The 20,517-nt window shown below is 50.4% G+C and overlaps 1 protein-coding gene across 1 annotated transcript in view; it reads left to right on the top strand.

Annotated features, from left to right (window-relative positions):
• LOC141984142 (fibrinogen-like protein 1) overlaps nucleotides 1-17,261 on the top strand; it is a 35,512-nt gene extending 18,251 nt beyond the window's left edge. The window contains exons 3-7 of the mRNA XM_074947086.1: nucleotides 5,206-5,428; nucleotides 8,665-8,802; nucleotides 11,995-12,211; nucleotides 14,997-15,192; nucleotides 17,115-17,261. Of these exons, the coding sequence (XP_074803187.1) occupies nucleotides 5,206-5,428; nucleotides 8,665-8,802; nucleotides 11,995-12,211; nucleotides 14,997-15,192; nucleotides 17,115-17,261 (921 nt within the window). The remainder of the gene's footprint in view (nucleotides 1-5,205; nucleotides 5,429-8,664; nucleotides 8,803-11,994; nucleotides 12,212-14,996; nucleotides 15,193-17,114) is intronic.
• Nucleotides 17,262-20,517: the final 3,256 nt, after the last annotated feature.

The following is a 20,517-nucleotide window of genomic DNA, read 5'->3' as shown; positions in this document are numbered from 1 at the left end:
AGGCCCATGGCGAAAAGTGGATGGGCCATGGCTCCTTGGCTCCCCCCGTTCCAGCGCCCCGATTGGAGTTACAGAGCACCTGCTCAAGAAGCTGCATTTTACTGAAACTGAAAGTTTTCAGGGGCTGTTGGTAGGTTTTTTTATAGATGGCTCAGAGGGTGGACGTAATTTTAACGACCGTTGTGCCATCTGGTGGACAAAGGGTGTAGCACAAGTGAATAAGGGTTTCCTTCCACTGCGAAGGACAAGATAAGTCAGGCACATGCAGGAGCTGCAGCTTTATAGGCTTTTTGTTAAACCAGCTTCTGCTGGTGAGAGACAAGCTTTCGAGCGACACAGAGCTCTGCTTCAGCTGAGCGTGTCACAGCTAAATACAGGACCAAACAGATAGTTTAGCCCAAGTAGATAGCGCATCGTCTAAGGGACCATTTGAGGTGAAGTGGCCTGTTAACTCCCTCATAGTCATAGGACGAAAGGGGGGTTAGTGAGTTACAGATTGTTGTAATAAGCCATAAATCCAGCGTCTTTATTAAGACCGTGCTTTTTAGTGTCCAGCAAAGTTATGAATTTCAGCTCCCAGGCTGGTCTTTTGAATGTGTTGTGCAGGTTTCCTTTGAGGACGAGGACTGAGAGATCAGCTATAGAGTGATGGCTCTGTGTAAAGTGTTCAGCCACGGGCGATAGTGCAGGGATTGTCTCGTTTCACCCACATAGTTGCTATTGGGGTGTTTAGTGCACTGGATGCGATACGCCACATCTTGTGATAGGCATGTGTCGGACTCCTGGATCTTGACAGGTGTTTTGTGCAGGGTGTTGATCATCGTAGTGGTGGAGGTATGGCTGCAGGTTTGGCATCTGTTGTTCTGGCAGGGTCTGGTGCCAGTTTGAATTGGTGTGTCCTGGTCTCTGGGGAGCTTGCTTCTGATGATGAGCTTGGAGAGACTGAGGGGTTGTTTGAAGACCAGAAGCGGGGGTTCAGGATAAGGTCCCTATTGAGTATGAGCTGTAGCTGTTTGATGATACCCCATATGGGTTCCATTGTGGGGTGGTAGGTGACAACTAGGGGTGTGTAGTCAGAGGGGTTTTTATTTCTATATTGAAGTAGGTTCTCTCGGGCTATTTGAGTGGCCCATTCCATGATGTGATCTATTTCTCTGATGGAGTATCCTTGTTTGGTGAAAGTGGTTTAGCGTGTGTTAAGGTGTATATCTCGGACTTTCTCCTCAGAGCATATTCTGTGGTATCTGAGGGCCTGGCTTTAGATAACAGACTGCTCGGTGTGTTTGGGGTGGTTACTGGATCTATGAAGATAGGTGTGGTGATCCGTGGGTTTCTTGTATATAGTTCTCTGTAGGGTTCCAGAATCCTTTCAAGATCCATGGTTCCTGCACATGCCAATCACCGCATGTAGTGTACCTCAGCCAGTGCACTAAATGCCCCAACAACTATGTGGGTGAAACCAGATAATCGCTATGCTCTCAAATGAACTCACTCAGGAAAATGATAAAAGAACATTTGATGAACAACTCCAGGTGATCAAGGGCTGCTTTCCATGCATCCCTGATGGGTGTGTTTCTTGGTCAAATCAAAGTCTTTGTAACAGGAGTGCATATCAAGAAGTCCCATTCGCCGACTTCAGGCATGGAAGACGACTGTTCATATAAGTCACAAGAATCACAGGAGCAGGAGGGGGTGGTCATGGGGAGTGGAGAACACAGGCAGGCCTTGTACTTGCTGTTATTCATTGGTAAGGCGACACATAAGAACATAAGCATGGCCACACTGGGTCAGACCAAAGGTCCATCTAGCCCAGTATCCTGTCTTCCAACAGTAGCCAACACCAGGTGCTTCAGAGGGAGTGAACAGAACAGGGAATCATCAAGTGATCCATCTCTGGTTTCCCATTCCCAGCTTCTGGCAAACAGAGGCTAGGGACACCATCACTGTCCATCCTGGCTAATAGCCATTGATGGACCTGTCCTCCATGAACTTATCTAGTTCTTTTTTGAACCCTGTTGTGGTCTTGGCCTTCCCAACATCCTCTGGCAAGGAGTTCCACGAGATGACTGTGCGTTGTGTGAAGAAATACTTCCTTTTGTTTGTTTTAAACCTGCTGCCTGTTAATTTCATTTGGTGGCCCCTAGTTCTTGTGTTATGTGAAAGGGTAAATAACACTTCCTTATTTACTTTCTCTACACCAGTCATGATTTTATAGACCTCAATCTTATCCCCCATTAGTTGTCTCTTTTCCAAACTGAAAAGTCCCAGTCTTATTAATCTCTCCTCACATGGAAGCTGTTCCAGACCCCTAATCATTCTAGCTGCCCTTTTCTGTACCTTTTCCAATTCCAATATATCTTTTTTGAGATGGGGCGACCGCATCTGCATGCAGTATTGAAGATGTGGGCGTTCCATAGATTTATATAGAGGCAATATGATATTTTTCTGTCACCACATATCCAAGTGCCTCTTAGCATCATTATTCCTTCCAAACCCAACGCTCTAAGGTCCTGAATACTGTCAGCTGTGATTGATGTCAATGTACATTGAAAGCACTTAGCACCTTCCAGGACTGGATCCGTAGGAGCTTGCCCTAAGAACATATCCAGTGGTCTGCTGATGGATGTCAACAATGGATGCAGCCAGACACAGTTTAGCTGCAAGTTCAGACAAGAACAAACCGTACTGAGGACTTTTTCAGTAGCCAGTTAAAACAAGCTCCAAGCAAGTCTGATGGATGCGGTGTTAAAAATACTGCTAGCTGCAGCATCCTTGTCTACACTAGGGCTCCCAACATTGTTAAACACTGGTGCAGGTGCGTTACGAGACCAGGTTCTGATGGCGATTGGGCACGTGAATGGGAGTGAGCTCGCAGAAGATCTCATGGGGGTGATGGAGGTAAATTGGGAAAACAACGGGACACGATGCCAGAGGTAATATTGGCTCCCTTGATTGAGGCGGTATATCTGCCAGTCATTACCCGAGTTCATAATCCGGGGTCTGGCTACATCTTTGTGCAGTGTAGCCTACGGGATGGAGCACGGGACTAAGACTCAGGCGACCTTAGTTCTAGTCTCGGCTCTGCTGGGTGATCTTGGGCAAGTCAATTTCACCTCTCTGTGCCTCGGTTTCCCCATTTGTAAAATGGGGATGGTGATACTGACCTCCTTCATAAAGTACTTTAAGATCTACAGATGAAATATAGAAGAGCTTGGTATTACTGTTATGAGCTGAGTGAAACCTTGTTACGGATTGAGCTAAAACATTGAGATCGATAGGCGTGAACTCACCCTTCAATTAACATATCTGTGAGTATGAGCCACCAACTGAGACAAAAGGTGTGTGCGAACCCACCCAGGAGCTTTTGGCTTAGTATTGTTTTGGGTAAGTGGGGGGAGGGAGGAAAAGAGAGAATACACCGAAAACTGAGAACAGACAAGAACAGAGAGGCAGAAGCAAAAGGCAGGAAAGCCCAGCAGTAACCTGTGAGCACAGTGTGACCCTGGAAAAAGCTAGTGAGAGTGTTTGGGTCTGTTGGCTAAAGAGGCTTGGGGCTGAAGGCTAACAAATTGCTCTGCTTGTTCTTGGATCCCTCTAGCTAAGACATAGCTCTGTGTCTGTTCTTCGTAAATAAACAAAACTGCATCAGAGAAACACCTATCACCAGCTTCTATGCCCAGCTGGAACAACTTACTAGACCCCAAACTTTTGGCTAGCGGCTCAGGCCAAAAGCAGTAACATTATCGAGTCAGAGAATCATAGAACCAGAGGGTTAGAAGGGACTGCAAGGGTCATCTAATGTAAACCCTGCCAAGACGCAGGATTTGTTGTGTTTAAACCACCCCAGACAGATGCTATCCAGGCTCCTTCTGAAATCCTCCCGTGAAGGAGCTTCCACGACCTCCCCAGGCGTCTGCTCCATTGTCCTGCTGTTCTTACAATGAGGAAGTTTTTCCTGAGATTTAATCTAAATCTGCTCTGCTGGAGTTTGACCCCTTGCCTCTCGCCCTGGCCTCTGTGGCAAGAGAGAACAGCTTTTCTCCATCTTTTTTATGGGAGCCTTTAATATATTTGAAGACTGCTATCATCTCCTCTTCTCCAAACTAAATATACCCAGATCCTTCAGCCTGTGCTCATAGGGCTTGCATTCCGTCCCTTTGATCATCTTCGTCGCTCTCCTCTGGATCCTTTCCTGTGTCTCTTCATCCTTTCTATACATTGGTGACCAAAACTGGACACAGTCCTCCAGCTGAGGCCTAACCAGAACCGAGGAGAGCGGTACTATCACCTCCTGTGACTTGCTTGCTATGCCTCTGTTAATACAATCTAAAATTTTGTTTCCTTTTTTTGCAACAGCATCGCACTGCTGACTCATGTTGAGGTTGTGATCCACCACAACTCCCAGCTCCTTCTCAGCAGTGCTGCTGCCGAGCCAGTTATCTCCCATCCTGTATTTGTGCATTTGTTTTTTCTTCCCAATGCGTAGCACCTGCCACTTGTCTTTGCTGAATTTCATTGTGTTGTCTATAGCCCAGTTCTCCAATTTATCAAGATCCCTCTGAATCTTAGCTCTATCCTCCAAAGTGTTTACAACCCCCAACAGCTTTGTGTCATCTGCAAATTTGATCAACGTGCTCTCTAGTCCTACATCCAGGTCACTGATAAAGATGTTAAACACCAGCGGACCCAGAACAGATCCCTGTGGAACCCCACTTGAGACCTCCCTCCAATCTGACATCGTTCCATTACTAGTTACTCTTTGTGGTTGTTGAATCAATTATGTATCCACTTAGTGGTAGTTCCATCAAGCCTGCATTTCTCCAGCTTACTTATCAGATTATTATTAGTATTCCTGACAGCTGCTTTCTGAAGACCCAGTAGCAGCTGTGGCCGGGATGGCTGTTTCCATCCCTGTCTGACCAGGGGTGAACAGCCTTTCCTTTAGGGTGCATTGTCACGTAGAGAACAGGCTGCTACCTGGGGCTGCCCCTTAGCTCTGTTTAGAAGGCTGGTGCAGAATGCACCTGTCACTGACCAGGATCACGTTCCCTGGTGTTCGTGGCTCTGCCCTGGCTGTCAGCTGGTTTCCAGTCCACTGGCCCACGTTGTCCTTTGCCCTGTTATCTCCTGTGACATCCCCCACTATGCTGAATCCTCCGCACTGCCTGCAGCTAACACTTCTTTGGTTCCTTGGCTCCCCTGAAGCACGAGGAGAAGAACAGCCGGAACTCCACGGTGGAGCAGCGGGTCCAGGAGCTGGAGCAGCGTTACGACGAGGCCAGCACGCTGCGGCACATCCAAGCCGCGCTGCTCTACGACATGCAGGCCCAGATCCACAACATCTCCCTGCTGACCGAGTGGGCCCGGCGCAACCCCGGCTGCCTCCTTCCTGCCGAGATGAGGTCGCAGCAGGAGACGCACCATCCAGGTGATGGGGAATACCTGGGATGGGCAGGGGGGCGAGGGGCTAGAATCCAGACTAGACGCCTGATCTAGCTAGTTCACATAACGATAGCAGTGAAAGCTGGGGCAGAATGGGCAGCAGCATGAGCTGTACAGCCCCGTCCTGGGTATGTACTTGAGCGGCTGGCCTGAGCTAGCAGCTTCACTGCGATTGGTGCCGGAGCTCGGTAGCACGATGAAAGCTAACTCAGGTATGGCTACATGTGTCGTCATCACACCTCCGACTGCAGGTCTGATGAAGAGGGGTGAAAGTCCCAAATAATTTCGACTGGGAGGAAGCAAGGCCATCTTTTTGTTACGTAGCTGTACCGTGCTCAGCACAATCGGAGATCGGGCCTGTTGCCATAAATGCCAATAGTAAAAAATAAGACTAGACTATGTCCTTGCATTTTATGGACTTTCGCTCCGTTTTTTAGGCCAAACGTTTCACAGTTAGATTTGGGGTGTCCAATTTGAGGCCCCCTGGGCTGTGATTGTCAGAATTACCAAGCACCTGCGGAACTGTCAGGCTGCACCTGGAGCTTCTCGGAGCCTCAGAAAAGATGGCCCTGAAGTCCTCTTGATGCTGGCGATATGCCCGCACCATGTGGCAGGAGGCAGGTGTCCTGAGCACCTCCTGGCCTATGTACCACAAGTAGAGCTGACCCAAAAAGGTCAATTCATTTTCATGGAAAATTTTTCTCTCTCTTCTTGAAATTTTCCTGTTTTTTTTCATTGAGAAAATGAAAGTTTTTGGTTAAAAAAAATCATTTTTGGTACAATTTTTGAAAACCAACCCCCCAATTCTTTTTTTAAGCAAAACCTGAGGTGTTGGTTTTTTCTGTTACCAAGAACTGAAGATCTTTTACCAAAAGGGTTTTGGTTTCTGGTTTTGTTTTTTTAGAAAAAGAGGAAAATTTCAACCAAAACTAAAAATGCTCCTTTTGGTCAAAAACCCATTTTTCACCAAAAAGCTGCTGTGATTAAAACATCTCCACCAGCTTCTCGCCACTGCCCCGACCTGGAGCGCTCAGCTTGAGAAGTCAGACGGGCACGCTGGTCTGGTTTCTCGGCCGTTCACTTCTTGGCCTCCGTCGTAAGACTGAAAAGGACACGTGACGGTGCTTTGAGATGTGGATACTTATCCAGTAAGAAGCCAGCTGAGCCCAATGCCTCCTTCTACACACGCTGATCAACAGGCCTGATTTGTTAATGCCATTCACCTACCAACCTGAATCCGATTTGAGCCAGTGGCGTTGGGAGGAAAGGCACGTTAGTTGGTTACTGAGCCTATGAGCCAACCAGTCTAATTGTTTTCCATCATCCTTGTTTTAAATGAAGCCAGCTCTCTCAGCCTTAGATACCATGATAGCTTGGCTCCAGTTCCTCTGGCCACCAGGTACACATAAATAATTTCTCTTTGGAAGAGTAAATGGCCGGCTGGAAAAAGGAGAACTGGTGCTGGTGGTAATACCCTCACTAGGCAGCAGAAACTAGACCCAATAGCCCCAGAGTGTCTCCCCTGTGAGATTTCCTTGCATGGTATTCTCACAGGGTTCCCTTTAGCAGCGCTGCCGGATCAGCTGGCCGGAAATAGTCCAATGGAACTCTGAGACCAGACCCCAAAGAGTGGCCTTGATTGGGTGCTTCTCCATTCCGTCCCCACTTCCCACAGCCAATGGGAGACCTCAAAGCAAACGGGCACTCTGACTGGTGGCTTGGAATGTTGCAACGCCCATTCCTCCTTTCCCAATGTACTTTCATTGGCTGCCAGAGTTGTGACCTCATCCCTCGCTCTTCCCTCATGGGAAAAAAAAAAGGCAATTCTCTCTTTATAACCCTCTCAATCCCACAAACTTGGCCATGCTTCTGGTTTGGTATTAGGGTCAGCTGGGGTTGGGGCTGGTGTAGCGTGGGTAGGAGGAAGTTTATCTCTCTCATTCGTCCCCTGTTCCCTCCGCCTTTCTCTGCAAAGCTCGTCAGAGAATTTGTGTTCTCACTGGTGATCTTCCTCAGCTTTCACTCAGTCTTTCCCCAGGCAAACCCTCCTTGGGTATGTCAACACTGGAGTGTAGACACAGGCTCTGACACATCTTGTGTCCCAACCCCCTAGCGGCAGGCAGGGGTGCCAGAATAGGGGGGCCTAGGGGGCCATGGCCCTCCCACTTTTTACCATCTGTAAGGACAAGCGACAGGTGGGAGGGGACAGCGCCTTGAGGGGGAAGGGTTGGTGCGAGGGCAGGGCCTTGGAGGAAGGGGCAGTGTGAGGGTGGGGTTTCTGTATGAGGGGTGGTATGCGGGAGGGGCCTTGGGGGAAGGACGGTGCAACATTGGGGCCTCAGGGGGAAGGGTTGGCACGGGGGCGGTGGGGCCATGGTTGGGCGCCAGTGGTCCCCCTACTGTTAGGAAGCTTCTGCCGCCCCAGAGGTGTGACTAAGGATGCTAGGGTTTGGCCACTTGTCCATACATCTTTAAGCTAAGAGTATCAAAGCCTAGTAATGTAAGGTGCATTATGGGAGGTTTGACACCTTTCTCTGAAGCATCCAGCACTGGCCATCCTTTGGAGAATGGAAACAGGACTAGATCATTCTGTCCCAGTGTTGGAAGGGAAGAGCCCAGCAGAACTTTGAGCTAAGCAAAACTCTTGCCATTTCCACCTTAACTTAAACGGCAAAGAAGCTTTAATTTAAAAACAAAGAACGTGTCATTCTAACAACTGCATGGAGGTCTCGTCGAGATGGGCCTGAGCTGTGAATTTTATATCCAGAATCAGCTGTGAATCCAATCTGCTCAAGCTCAGGGATTTCCACTTCCAGCTCAGAGACAGGTCCTAGCCACACAATTCTGGTTAGCATCGAGATTTGATTCCAGAAGTCCTGAAATTGTGGTTGCGTGTGGATATAGGGCTCTGGTTCAAACTCTATTCCCCTGTGCTCTGTGCAATGGATGGAGGTTTGTCTGTGAAAATCAGTCTTGCTCCCATTTTAGGATGGCCCGAGGGATAAAATAAAATGAAATAAAAGCCAATGAACTACCCCTCAGTCCATGCGGAATCCCAGAACTTAAATTTTGCCAGAGTAAATGGAGCTCATACCTCAAAAGTCTTAATCTCTGATCTAATCTGGAACTCAAAAGTTTGTGTTTGAGTTCTAAACTCAGCCAAACAAGTCCTCCCTTCTTTGAGTGAAATGTTAAACTGTGTCTCTCTGTTTCCTGTCTTAGACGTGAAGCACGCAAAGAACTGCCCAATAGACTGTGCTTCCATTTACTACAATGGGATCCGGAGGTCTGGGGTCTACAGCATTATGCCCTCTGTCGGTGGGATGCCAATAGAAGTGCTGTGTGAAATGGACACGGAAGGTATAGTAAGAAGTGACCACATGCCTGAATGTCTTTTCTCACAAGGGTCAGGCAGGGCCCAAGGCACAACGTCAGACTTCTGTGTACTCTGGATATGTGCCTAGAGCACACTGCACCCTAGTACCTAGGCACCAGCTTCCTTGTAGAGATAGTCTCACCTACTGGAGCTCTGGAAGACCAGCTATAGGAACCCCAGTTGAAGTGTCTCATTGAGCTGCGGTGGTGGAGCTAGTGCTTCTAGCCCCCAGGACCTATTCAAGTAAGGATGCATTCTCCATCTTGGTGCATCCCGTGCTGGAAGACCTCATGGTGTTTGTGCTCTTGGAGCCTAGAGCCTTGGTTAAACGGGGGAAGGACAGTGTTACACTTTCAGGTTAACTGCACCTGTATTTCCTGTCCGTGGTCCCTCAAGGGCACACACATATGGTTTCAGGCTCCCAGGCATCATCTTTCTTGGGCAGAAACCTGCATCCCTCTTCCTCCTGACCAGGGTTTTAAGGCTGCACCTGTCAGAATGATCTAGTTATTACTTCGTCCTGCTTGAGTGCAGGGGACTGGACTAGATGACCTATTGAGGTCCCTTCCAGTCCTACACTTCAGTGAGTCTGTGATTCTATTATTCTATACACTGGCATATCCCCAGCAAGCCAGACTGCCTCAGGGTCAGCCCCTGTGCATTGCTTTCTCTTGGAGGACAATGGCAGTGTTTTTACCAGCGGGCACACAGTTCTTCCTTGCAGAAGAGTACATTTATTTTAAGGACAGAAAAGCATACAGAAAAAACACCTAAAACAATAAAATTCCCTGCACACGTACTAGGGACTCATCCACCAGGACTCACCCATCAGACTTATAGGGCCCTAGTAGGCCAAAGACTTTCCAATCTTTCAGCAAGGGTTGGGGTTCCCCTAAAGCCCAAGATCTGTCTGCTTGTTGAATCAAAAGGAAGACCCCAAATCTCCCCAAACTCAGCCTTTATATCTCAATTTCTTTCTTTGCCCATGACCTCTCCGCTGGGACTGCCCTAAACCAGTATATGCAAACCACCCCAGGAGAATATTTCTCTGGAGCTGCATAGAATCTCCGAGACGGCAGTAATCGCTCCCCACTGTTTTCAGTCCCGGGCGGAGCTGTGGTAACCCTTCGCCTATGGAGTTGCATGCCCACAATGATCCATAAACCAGTCATAAACTGAGAATCATAGAAATGTAGGGCTGGAAGGGACCTTGAGAGGTCATCAAATCCAGTTCCCTGTGCAGGGCAGAGGGACCAAGTAAACCTAGACCATCCCTGCCAGGGATTTGTCCAACCTGCTTTTAAAAAAACTTCAGTGATGGGGATCCCACAACCTCCCTGGGAAGCCTGTTCCAGGGCTTAAATATCTCTATAGTTAGAAAGTTTTTCCTAATATCGAACCTTAATCTCCCTTGCTGCAGATTCAGCCCATTCCTTCTTGTCCTGCATTTAGTGGGCATGGAGAACAGCTAATCACAAGCCTCTTTATAACATACCTTCTTGTATTTAAAGACTGTTCCCAGGTCCGCCCCCCCATCTTCTTTTCTCAAGACTAAACAGGCCGGATTAATGCAGGGGCTTTAGGGGCTGCAGTCCAGGGCCCTGGGCTAAGGGGGGGCCTGGCACAGCAGGGCTCAGGCAGGCTGCCTGCATGCTTTGGCCCCACACCGCTCCCGGAAGCGGCCGGCTGCTGGCACGTCTCTGCAGCCCCTGGAGGAGGATGGAGGCGGCTCCGTGTGCTGCCACTGACCCCAGCACCATCCCCAGTTCCTGGCCAATGGGAGCTGCGGGGGCAGTACTTGCGGGCGCGGGCAGCGCACGGAGACACGCTGTGCCCTTCCCCACAGGAGCGCGCAGAGACGTGCCAGCAGCCGGCCGCTTCCGGGAGCGGCGTGGGGCCACGGCATGCAGGCAGGCAGCCTGCCTGAGCCCTACTGTGCCGCCAGCCGGGAGCTGCCTGTGGTAAGCATCTCCCGGCCGGAGCCTGCACCTCGCACCTGCTCCTGCGCCCCAACCCCCTGCCCCAGGTCAGAATCCGCCCCCTGCACCCAAACTCCCTCCCAGATCCCTCACCCTCTCCTGTACCCCGACACTCTGCCCCAGCCTGGAGCCCCGTCCTGCACCCAAACTCCCTCCCAGAAAGAAACTAATATAATAGTGATTCTAAGGTAAGAAGTGGGTTATTTTGAATTAACTTAACTATATTCTACATGTTTTAAGACTGAAATGTAACCACAAAATGGCTTTATGTTTTTTAAAAGGCAAGTTTAGTATAGCGTTAATAGCCTCGATGCCACAATTGTGATCATTTTGTTTTAAATGAGGAAAAAGACTTGTATACAGGAGCACCACAGAATCTAATCCTAACCCTAACCCTAACCCTAACCCGGGCCCACAGGAGAGTTAATCCGGCCCTGCTTACGTATGCCACTCCTGTTAATACACCCCAGAAGGATATTAGCCTTTTTCACAACTGCATCACATTGTTACTCGTATTCAGTTTGTGACCCATTACAGTATCTCCAAGAAAACCTGCACTTGCTAGCTATATCTGTCCTAGACAGCACAGTCTCACCAATTAGTGACTCGGAGGCAAGCAGAAAGGACGCCATTGGTAGCCATCAGAGACCCCGCCGTTAATCTGCAGTGATTGCATGGCTGCCTCACTGAGGTCCTCTAGAAGAGACACATGCTTCACGCAGTCTGGTTTTGGCTACATGCACATCTGTGGTGCTGTGGAACCAATACATAATAATACCAACACGCTGGAATCTCCAGCCTATTTCATGCCTAAACGGCGTCTTTTTTTAAATTTACCAGCTTGATTCTGCCCTCAGGTATGCACGCGTAAATGAGGAGTAACTGTGTTGCTGTCAGCAGTGGTGTAGGACAGATCAGACTCAGTCTCTGTGATCTATAAACTTCTCCACGGATACACATCGCAGGGTTATCTCCACTGCAGAGCCAGCAGATCAGCTTTCCTCTGGGGGCTGGGGGGGTGGGGCAAGGGATGAAGAGGGGCAAAGTTAGTTGAAGACATCTCTGCAAGCAGGCCAGTTGGCCAATGTCAGTACAAGGCGGAGCTGAGTCAAGGTTTTGGCTCAGGATGATGCTGGGTTCCTCACTAATGATGCTAATGGGAGACTCAAATCAGCGTCACCTCTCTCCCCTTGGCAGGTGGAGGTTGGACCGTCATCCAGCGGCGGCAGGACGGCTCGGTCAACTTCACCCGGACGTGGACCGAGTACAAAGACGGCTTTGGGGATTTAAACAGAGAGTTCTGGCTGGGTAACGAGAACATTCACAAGATGACGAACCAAGGGGACTACTCGCTACGCATTGATTTGGAAGACTGGAATAACAAGCACAAGCACGCCTTCTACCAGCTCTTCAGGTAGGAGGGCACGGTGCCCTTCCCTGGGTTCCTGCTGCAGGCAAAGGGCCGTCTCCTGCAAGGCCTTAGCGCATGGAAATCCCACTGGAATCGGTGGAAGTTTTGGGCCCAGAAGGCTTGTGGGATTGGCCCCAAGTTATGGTTAGTTCCTGGTCTATTTGCTTGATTCCCATAACAAGTGCCGTGGAGGGTAAGGCCTCACTTCCTGGTCAGATGTGTGTTGTTTTGGTTTAGGGACATACTGTTGAAACACAGCAGTTGCCATAGTGGATCAAACCAGGGCCATCCATGCTGATGTCCTGTTTCCAATAGTGACCAGCCCCAGACGCATTCCAGGAAGGGACAAGAATCCTCCTAGTGGACAAGTATGGAGTAACTGGCCCAGAGGGGAAGTTTCCGCCTGACCCTCGCCAGGGGGTGCCTCCATTGCAGTGGGGAGATGTGATTCGCAGACATACGCGGCTAGCTCTGCTTGGCCCAGCACCTGAAAATAGCAGTGTGGGTTCAGGAGGGCCAGCTGGCTGCGTGCGTGTCTAGGAGGTCCGATAGGCTTGTATTCGGGTAGCTGGCCCCACTCGCCACGGCTGCCCTGTGATAGATCCTCGCTCAAGCAGAGCTAGTGTGTGTAAGCCCGCCGAAGCTGGAAATCACACCTCTTGAGTGCCGTGCAGACATCACCCTGGGGGTTAATTTATGCCCTGCAGCCATGGCAGCTCCTGCTTTTCAGTCTGCAGGTCCACCAATCCCTGGTGCATGGAGCTGATCCAAAGTCTATTGGAGTCATTGGAAAGACTTCCATTTGACCTTAATGGGTAGGGTTGCCAACTTTCTAATTCCAGAAAACCAAACACCCTTGCCCCGCCCACTGCCCCCTTCCCTGAGGCCCTGCCCCGCCCCTTCCCAAGGCCCCACCCCCCGTCGCTTGCTGTCCCCCACCCTCTCTCACATGCTCATTTTCACTGCAAGGCCCAAACAGACGTATTTCTTGTTCTGAGCGGTAGTTCAGGGTTTATTTGTTACAGGGCGCTAGAGCTGGCCGCAAAATAGTCAAAAAGGGCCATTTAAAAAAAAAATGGCATTTCACCAAGGTTTTCACGATTCTTTCCCTCCCCTTGTCCCATTTTTCGTATTCAGCTCCATGGCTTTTGTTCACTAAAGTTACTGTAATTTTGTGTGTGGAATTAGGACCACACCTTATCACCGCTGCCCTGGGTCCATTAAAGGCCCACTCCTGAAGCCCAAACACAAATCCACAGAGCACAGCCACAGAAATGCACCTGTCCAGATATCTGTATAAATAAATCTGTAGAAACTGACTCCCACACCAACATGCAGATACACACGTGTATTCATGTGTACACTTCTAGCATGCACTAACATATGCACTTCCGCATTATGTAATATTTTACAATGGTTGTTTAGTGCCTGGAGACCCCAACTAAGATCAGGGCTCCAGGCTGGGAGGTGCTGGACACACACATAAAAAGCGAGAGTCTGCAACAAAGTGTTTATAATGTTGCTAGACAAAGGTGGGAAGAAATGTCTGATACATCGGCTCTTCTGCAATTACTAGTCAACAACATTTGCTTTTTCAGAAATAATACATTGCTTTGGGAGTTCCCTCCTCTTCTGAACACTTGTTATGAAATGAATACGCACATATTTTATGTCATCCATTTTTTTTGTGAGTAAGCCAGCAAAAGGAATGAAAGTCAAAGAGTTAGGCTGCAAATTTTATTCACACAGGTATACACACACCTCCCTACATACAGACACACAGTCTCTTACACACATACAATGCATGCACGCACACACTTGCCGACAGAGACACTTTTTCATACACTTTCCCAGGGGCTGCCTAAATCACCCAGCCGGGAAGGGAGGAGGGTGGGCTGGAGGGGAAAAGTTGGGGGGGTTGGGGGTGGGGGTGGAGGAGAGAGGATGGGGAGGGAAAGAGGCCAAGGAAGAGAGCAGGGTGGGGGTGAGAGGGGGCAGTGAAGGAGAGAGGAGGGGATGTGGGGGGTATGTGGGGTGGATGGGGATGCAGTGGGAGGCAGAAGGCTACAGGTGCATGAGGATGTGGGGGACACAGGGGTGTATAGGGACATAATGGGAGTACAGCAGTGTATGGAGGTGAATGGGGTGCAGGGCTGTGGGGGGTGGGGGACATGGGGGTGCCGGCTCTGGGAGGTGGAGAGGATGGGTGGGAGAGCGCTGTAAGGGGTACAGGGATGGGATGGGTAGGTGTGGGAGGCAGGACAGGATGGGATGGAGGAGGGATGCGGTGAGGGGGATGGATGTGTGGGGGGTGGGTCAGTGAGGGATGCAGTGACAGGGGGATGGGGATGCAGGGGGGTGAGATGGGGAGGGATGAGGGGGAAGGGATGGGGATGCGGGGGGGTGGGTCGGGGAGGGATGCAGTGACAGGGGGATGGGAATGCAGGGGACGGGGAGGGATGCGGTGAGGGGGATGGAGGTGTAGGGGTTTGGGATGGGGACGGATACAGTGATGGGGGGGATGGGGGTGCAGGGGGTGGGACAGGGAGGGATGCAGTGAGAGGGATGGGGATGCAGGGGGTTGGGGCGGGGAGGGATCACATATTCCCGAAGGGAGAGAGAGGGGGTTGAGCCCTGAACTGGCAAGATGCAGTTACACTGAGCATGTCCAGCCTAGATAACTGGATGCAGATGGATGCGCTGCACGAATAAAGCTTGCAATGCCCAGCTTGGAAAGGAGATGTAGAAACCCCAGGAGACAATCCAGCCCGTTTCCTCTTGTTTGCAGCATTGAGGATGAGGCAAACTATTACCGCCTGCATGTGGAAGGCTTCAGTGGGACAGTGGAGGATTCGTTTGCCTGGTACCACAACAAGAGGAGTTTCAGCACGCCCGACACGGGGAACATCTGTGCCGAGATCTCCCACGGAGGCTGGTGGTATCATCAGTGCTTCTTCTCCAACCTCAATGGCGTGTACTACAAGGTACGGTGGCCACGAAAGGACATAGGCATTGCTGATTCGTGGGTGAGGCTGCATGGAAGCTGTTGTTCATCATATAACAGCAGCTCCTCTTTGCCTGCCCAACCACCCGGCTACAGGGCTCTCCCTCATTGCTTTGAGATACCCTGATTTCCTGGAAAGACATTGTTGGAATTATTAATAATATTTGAAGTTATTAATATGAATATGAGAAACCACCAACCGCAAATTTAACCATACATTCCTTTATTAAATCCCAAGGCCAAATGGTACAATGGTACCGTGTACAATTGCTCTAAACATGCCTAACTAATAAGAAAGGCTAAGATTTTGTCACGCATATTTTTAGTAAAAGTCAAGGACAGGTCACGGGCAGTAAAGAAAAATTCACGGAAGCCCATGACCTGTCCATGACTGTTACTAAAAATATGCGTGACAAAATGGGGAGCTGCCGGATGTCCCCACCCCCACCCCTCTGCTGCCTGCGGCAGCTGGGAGCTGTGGGGCAGCCAGGCAAGGGGGCCCCCTGAGTTCTGAGCCATGGCGGGCAGCGGGAGGACCCTGCAGCTCCGAGCCGCTGAGGGCTGAAGTCATGGAGATCTCTGGAAGTCATGGATTCTGTGACCTCCGTGACAAAATCGTAGCCTTACTAATAAGCAATTTACGACATCCAAAAAGTAACAAAACATTTATAAGTATTTGATCAAGATACTTACAAACGGGCTAAACCCAGCGGTGCTTAGACCCATGTTGGTCGGCTCCAACGTGGTCAGGCAGGAATTAGCAAAGAACCCTTTAAGTGTTTACTTTTTATACCCTTTGACAAAAACATGATGTCGTTGCCAATTACTGACTTCAGCTAAAAACAGCCTGAGACAGTTCATCTTAATCCAGGTCATATTTTCAACCTTCTTTTTCCCAAAGTCTTTTCTCCTTAGCACTTCCCCTCCCAGCTGCCCAGCAGCTCATAGAATCTCAGGGTTGGAAGGGACCTCAGGAGGTCATCTAGTCCAACCCCCTGCTCAAAGCAGGACCAATCCCCAGTTTTTGGCCCAGATCCCTAAATGGCCCCCTCAAGGATTGAACTCACAACCCTGGGTTTAGCAGGCCAATGCTCAAACCACTGAGCTGTCCGTCCCCCTTCTTTCATTACACCTGGGTTCACATAGGAAATATCACTGGTGTGTGGGGTGGGGTGGTCTCTGTTGACTCCTTTGAAGAGACATTCTCTTTGTCTTATTGAAAACCATCTGCTGTCACCCCGTCCATCAGCGGTCTTCTTCTTAGGCATTTCTCCTTATTTCATCAGCTATTCTTTGAACGATTCATCCTCCCTACTTCATTTCTTTTGGCCTTATAATTCATTATTTTTAAGGCCTTCCTTCTACGTGCTAGTCAGGGCCTTTTGTTACAACACATGTGCATATTTCTTTAACCTAACTCAAGCTAACTCTAATTCTTTAACTTATTATTTTTTTTTGGTCCTACAGACATAGTAGAAAATAGAACTGTCTTCTGCTTCCAGGCAACCTCATCCTTTCTCTTGTGTAGATGGGCCTGTGCCCGCTGGAAGGGAGGGAAAACCCGGCTGAATTCTGTTCTTGTAGATTTTGTGCCTGAGTGTTTTCATCACTGAGCCTGTAAATAAATTATCATCCAGTGAAAACAATCCAGGTTGTACAACCTTTCATGCCAATTGCCAGGCCTTCAACGTCTGGTGGGAGATGATTCCAGATGCCAGGGAATGTTCGTATAGTGCTGGATGCACTGGTAGTACTAGGAAAGATCAGCAATTCCTCCATGGCTGAAGCTGCAGGGGTCCCTCAGCTGCACTCCCTAGGGCATTGGAGGTTCTGGTTTCAAATGACTCTTCTGCCACTTCTGAGTGTCCCCTAAGCCTCACGTTCTCCTTCTCTCTGTCACAGGGGGGCAGGTACTCCATAAAAAACCGCAAAATCCTGGGGCCAGACGGCATTGTGTGGTACACCTGGAAAGACACTGATTACTACTCCCTGAAGAAAGTCACCATGATGATCCGTCCACGCACCTTCCGACCCCATCTCTCCCCATGAAGGGACTGGGGATGTTTCTCCTCTCAGCTGATCCCCAGCTCCAGAAAGGGAGGGACGGGAGTGGCTTGTTATAGCTGGAGATGGACTGACTCCGGAGACCACGGAGGCCCCAAAATATCATCCTGCTTCTGCCTTTGGGGCAGGGTCAAGAGAATGAAGACAACCAAGAAAGAAAGAAAGAAAGGCCTTCAGTGTGTGGTTAAATGGTGAAGCCCTGTGTTACCAAGGCCAGTTTGAGTGAAATCTTATTGTTCAACACTCTCCTAGACTGGACCTACCAAAGGCTGAGAACAGGCCAAAGATGAAAGATCGTGGTCCAAGAGGATCCCATTTTTTAGGGGAACTATTTAAATGTTTTTAAACTTTTCATGAGATACTGCCATGTAGTGACTTCAGGGACTGCAGTGCTGCCCTCTGCTGGAGGAATGCTGGACTTGCTTGCACTCCGTATGGCAGTGCCCTTGGCTGGCTGGGCTCACGGAGCTGCCCCTTCGGCTTCTCAGGTGTGTCGGCCCAAATCTGGATGCCACCTTTTGATGGCTCTGGATGGATTCAGGCATGGATTGTTGGCTGGAGACCCTAGATGCTCTTGGTGTGAGCTCAAGAACGAATGATGACCTCGGGGGAAGCTCTAGGGGGACTCACACAATCTACTGGCTTGGGTGTTCGTTTACCACTGTCCTCTAGTGGGACACAATGGCCCTACTCTGGTATAAAGACAGACCTCTTTGCTTGACAGAGCTCCGGTATTCCCTTATAGAAGAGAGACTTGCATGTGTATGGAGCTGAAAGTCTGTCTTGCATCCCACGACTTCCTGGGGCTGCCTCTGTAATGCGTGGGCCATGCTTTCATCTCCCCTGGGGAGAACTGGGAGGGCTGCCTCCTGGGCCCGGTTTCTGCTACTGTTTGTTTGTACACAGCACGCAGAGAACTGTATGTTAGCTGGGGATGGGGGAAGTTTTGCTAACGTCCCCTCCAGCCTGTGTTGCCCGCTGTCTGGCACACTGACATTCCATAGCTGAGTTTCCTCAGGGCTGGGATAATTATTGCACCACAAATAAAACAGACATCAAAAGCCTCCCAGTGCTGCCATTTCAGTCCCATTTTCACAGTTCCTGTCCCTTCTCGGGGAAGAGACCATGCGGTGAGGTGGGTTTCTATTTACCTCAAAGGCAGCCTGGCGGGGCGGGGGGGGAGGGGGAATTGGGTTTGTGCTCACTCTCGTAATTTTGTGGTGGGTAAAGAAGGTGGCACAGGGAGACTGGCCCTTAAGGAGGAAGCAGGGGCCAGTGCACCTTGGCTAATTACCTGCGGGCCAGTGGGGGCTTATGGGAGAGCACCAGGGCTTTATAAAAGAGGGAATCCTGCAGGGGGCTGCTCCCTGTGGACCATGCACCCATCCCTGAGAGGTAAGGGAAAGGATTCCCCAGGACCTGCTCTGAGCTGGAATTATGCAAGTCTCCTGCAAGACCCATAACCGGGGGAAGGGTTTGGGCCTGAAAGCCAAAGCGTCCCCTCTTGAGAAAAGTGTGCTGAGATTTTTATTTACTTAATAACAGAGTCTGGCTGGCAGGTATCTGTTGGGGAAGGGGTGGGGGGGGGGGGAAAGCTGTTACCCCTTAGGCGTATGGGGGTGAAGGTTGGAAGTGATTTCTTGGTGGCTTTTCCTTGGGCCGATGTTGGCCCAGGGTTCAGGCACTTGGCCGATGCAACGGTTTCCACCACAGGAAATACAGTAGGGCTGGGTGCGCTGGGAAGGAAAGGGCAGGGTGGGGTTAAACAGAATGGGGAGGGAGGGTGGCAGGAAAGAAGGGTTAACAAAGGAGGGGGGTTGTGGACCCACATTATGGCAGAGGCTCCTAGGTAAAGTGCCTCAGAGCTCGCCTGTCCGCCCTCTCCCGTTCAAGGACACTCTCCCCATTCCCTCCTCTGGGCTGCCCGACCTGCCTGCACCTCTGTCAAAGCTCCACTCACACCCTTCTGAGCCCCCTTAATCCTCCCAACTATCCCCTGACACCCCCTCAATGAGGAGCAGTCCCAGCTGAGTCCCCTGCTGGCTGCCAATCCCTCTACCATCCCCCTGAGACAACTGGCTGTGATGTACGACCCCCCCAGAATGCCTGTCCCCCCCCCCCCCATCCCCCACTTGCTTTATGTAGTGTTTAGGTTCTTGCTATTTTGGCATGTGATGACTAGAGATACCGGCCATCAATTAATAAATAGCCAGAGACAGGGGAGTGTACCCAGTAGAATATAGGATGCCCTGTGGACCGGCTTCGGGATGAGCTGGCTCGGGGGCATTTAAATAACCCCTGGCTCTTTCCATCCATAGATTGCCAGGTTCTTGGTGAGGGTGGTAAATATTATCCCCCTTTTACAGAGGGCAAAGGTAAGGCACAAAGAGGGGAGTGCTGGTCCCAGGGTGAGACAGCGGGTCTGCTGACTCCGTCCACTGCACTATCCACTCCACCTCGCTCTCTCTCCCTTGGCACCAGCCTGCTCCCGGGTCACTGAGCTTGGTCTGCTGCTCTGAAGCCCACTGGTAGGGATCAGGGCCTGGGAGGGCTGGAGAACTGGAGCATCAGCAAAGAGGAGTGTGATGGGGTGGGGGGGAAGGTTCAGTCTCCTGAACTGGAGGTGTTGGGGGTTGTAGCGAGGCAGCATGGCCCCCCTCAGAGGCAGACGCAGAGGGACCGCCGCAAGCCGCCTGGTGGGAGGAGCCAGGAGGGCCACGCCCCGCACGCCAGAAGCAGAGTGGCGGGACAGGAAGGGGAACTATAACAGGCCGGCCCAGCTGCTCAGTTAGGAAGAAGCCACTGGAGGCAATAGACGCTTCTTCCCCACTGCTGGAGGCGAGCACCAAGGAGAACCGCTGTTGCCCCAGGGACCAGCAGGAGCTTCCAGGGAGCCCCGACGCGCTCGACGCAGAGGAGCTGCTACCCCTACCCTCGGCAGTGTACCCAGAGGAGAGTGAGGACGATCCCTCGATCCAGGTAAGCAGTCAAAGTGTAAGCAGATCTGAGATAAAACAGGCTCAGGCCCCAAACTTCCTTTCTACTTGAAGCAAGTTGTGGTCACGGCAGGGCTTCCTTGGCTGAAGAAGAGGTAACGTATATTGTTGCTTTGAAGCTCATCCCTATTTCCTAGGTACACACGAGTAACCAGCTGCATTTGTTAGCATAAGGCATCAAACAGTTCACAGGTAGTCTACTGCAAATGTCACAGAGACATGAAGACAATAATATTTTTACACCA

Source organism: Natator depressus, chromosome 3 (genome assembly GCF_965152275.1).
Source record: "Natator depressus isolate rNatDep1 chromosome 3, rNatDep2.hap1, whole genome shotgun sequence".
Taxonomy (NCBI): domain Eukaryota; kingdom Metazoa; phylum Chordata; order Testudines; family Cheloniidae; genus Natator; species Natator depressus.
Note: the sequence above shows the minus strand (reverse complement) of the source record. Positions and strands in the feature narration are given on the sequence as shown.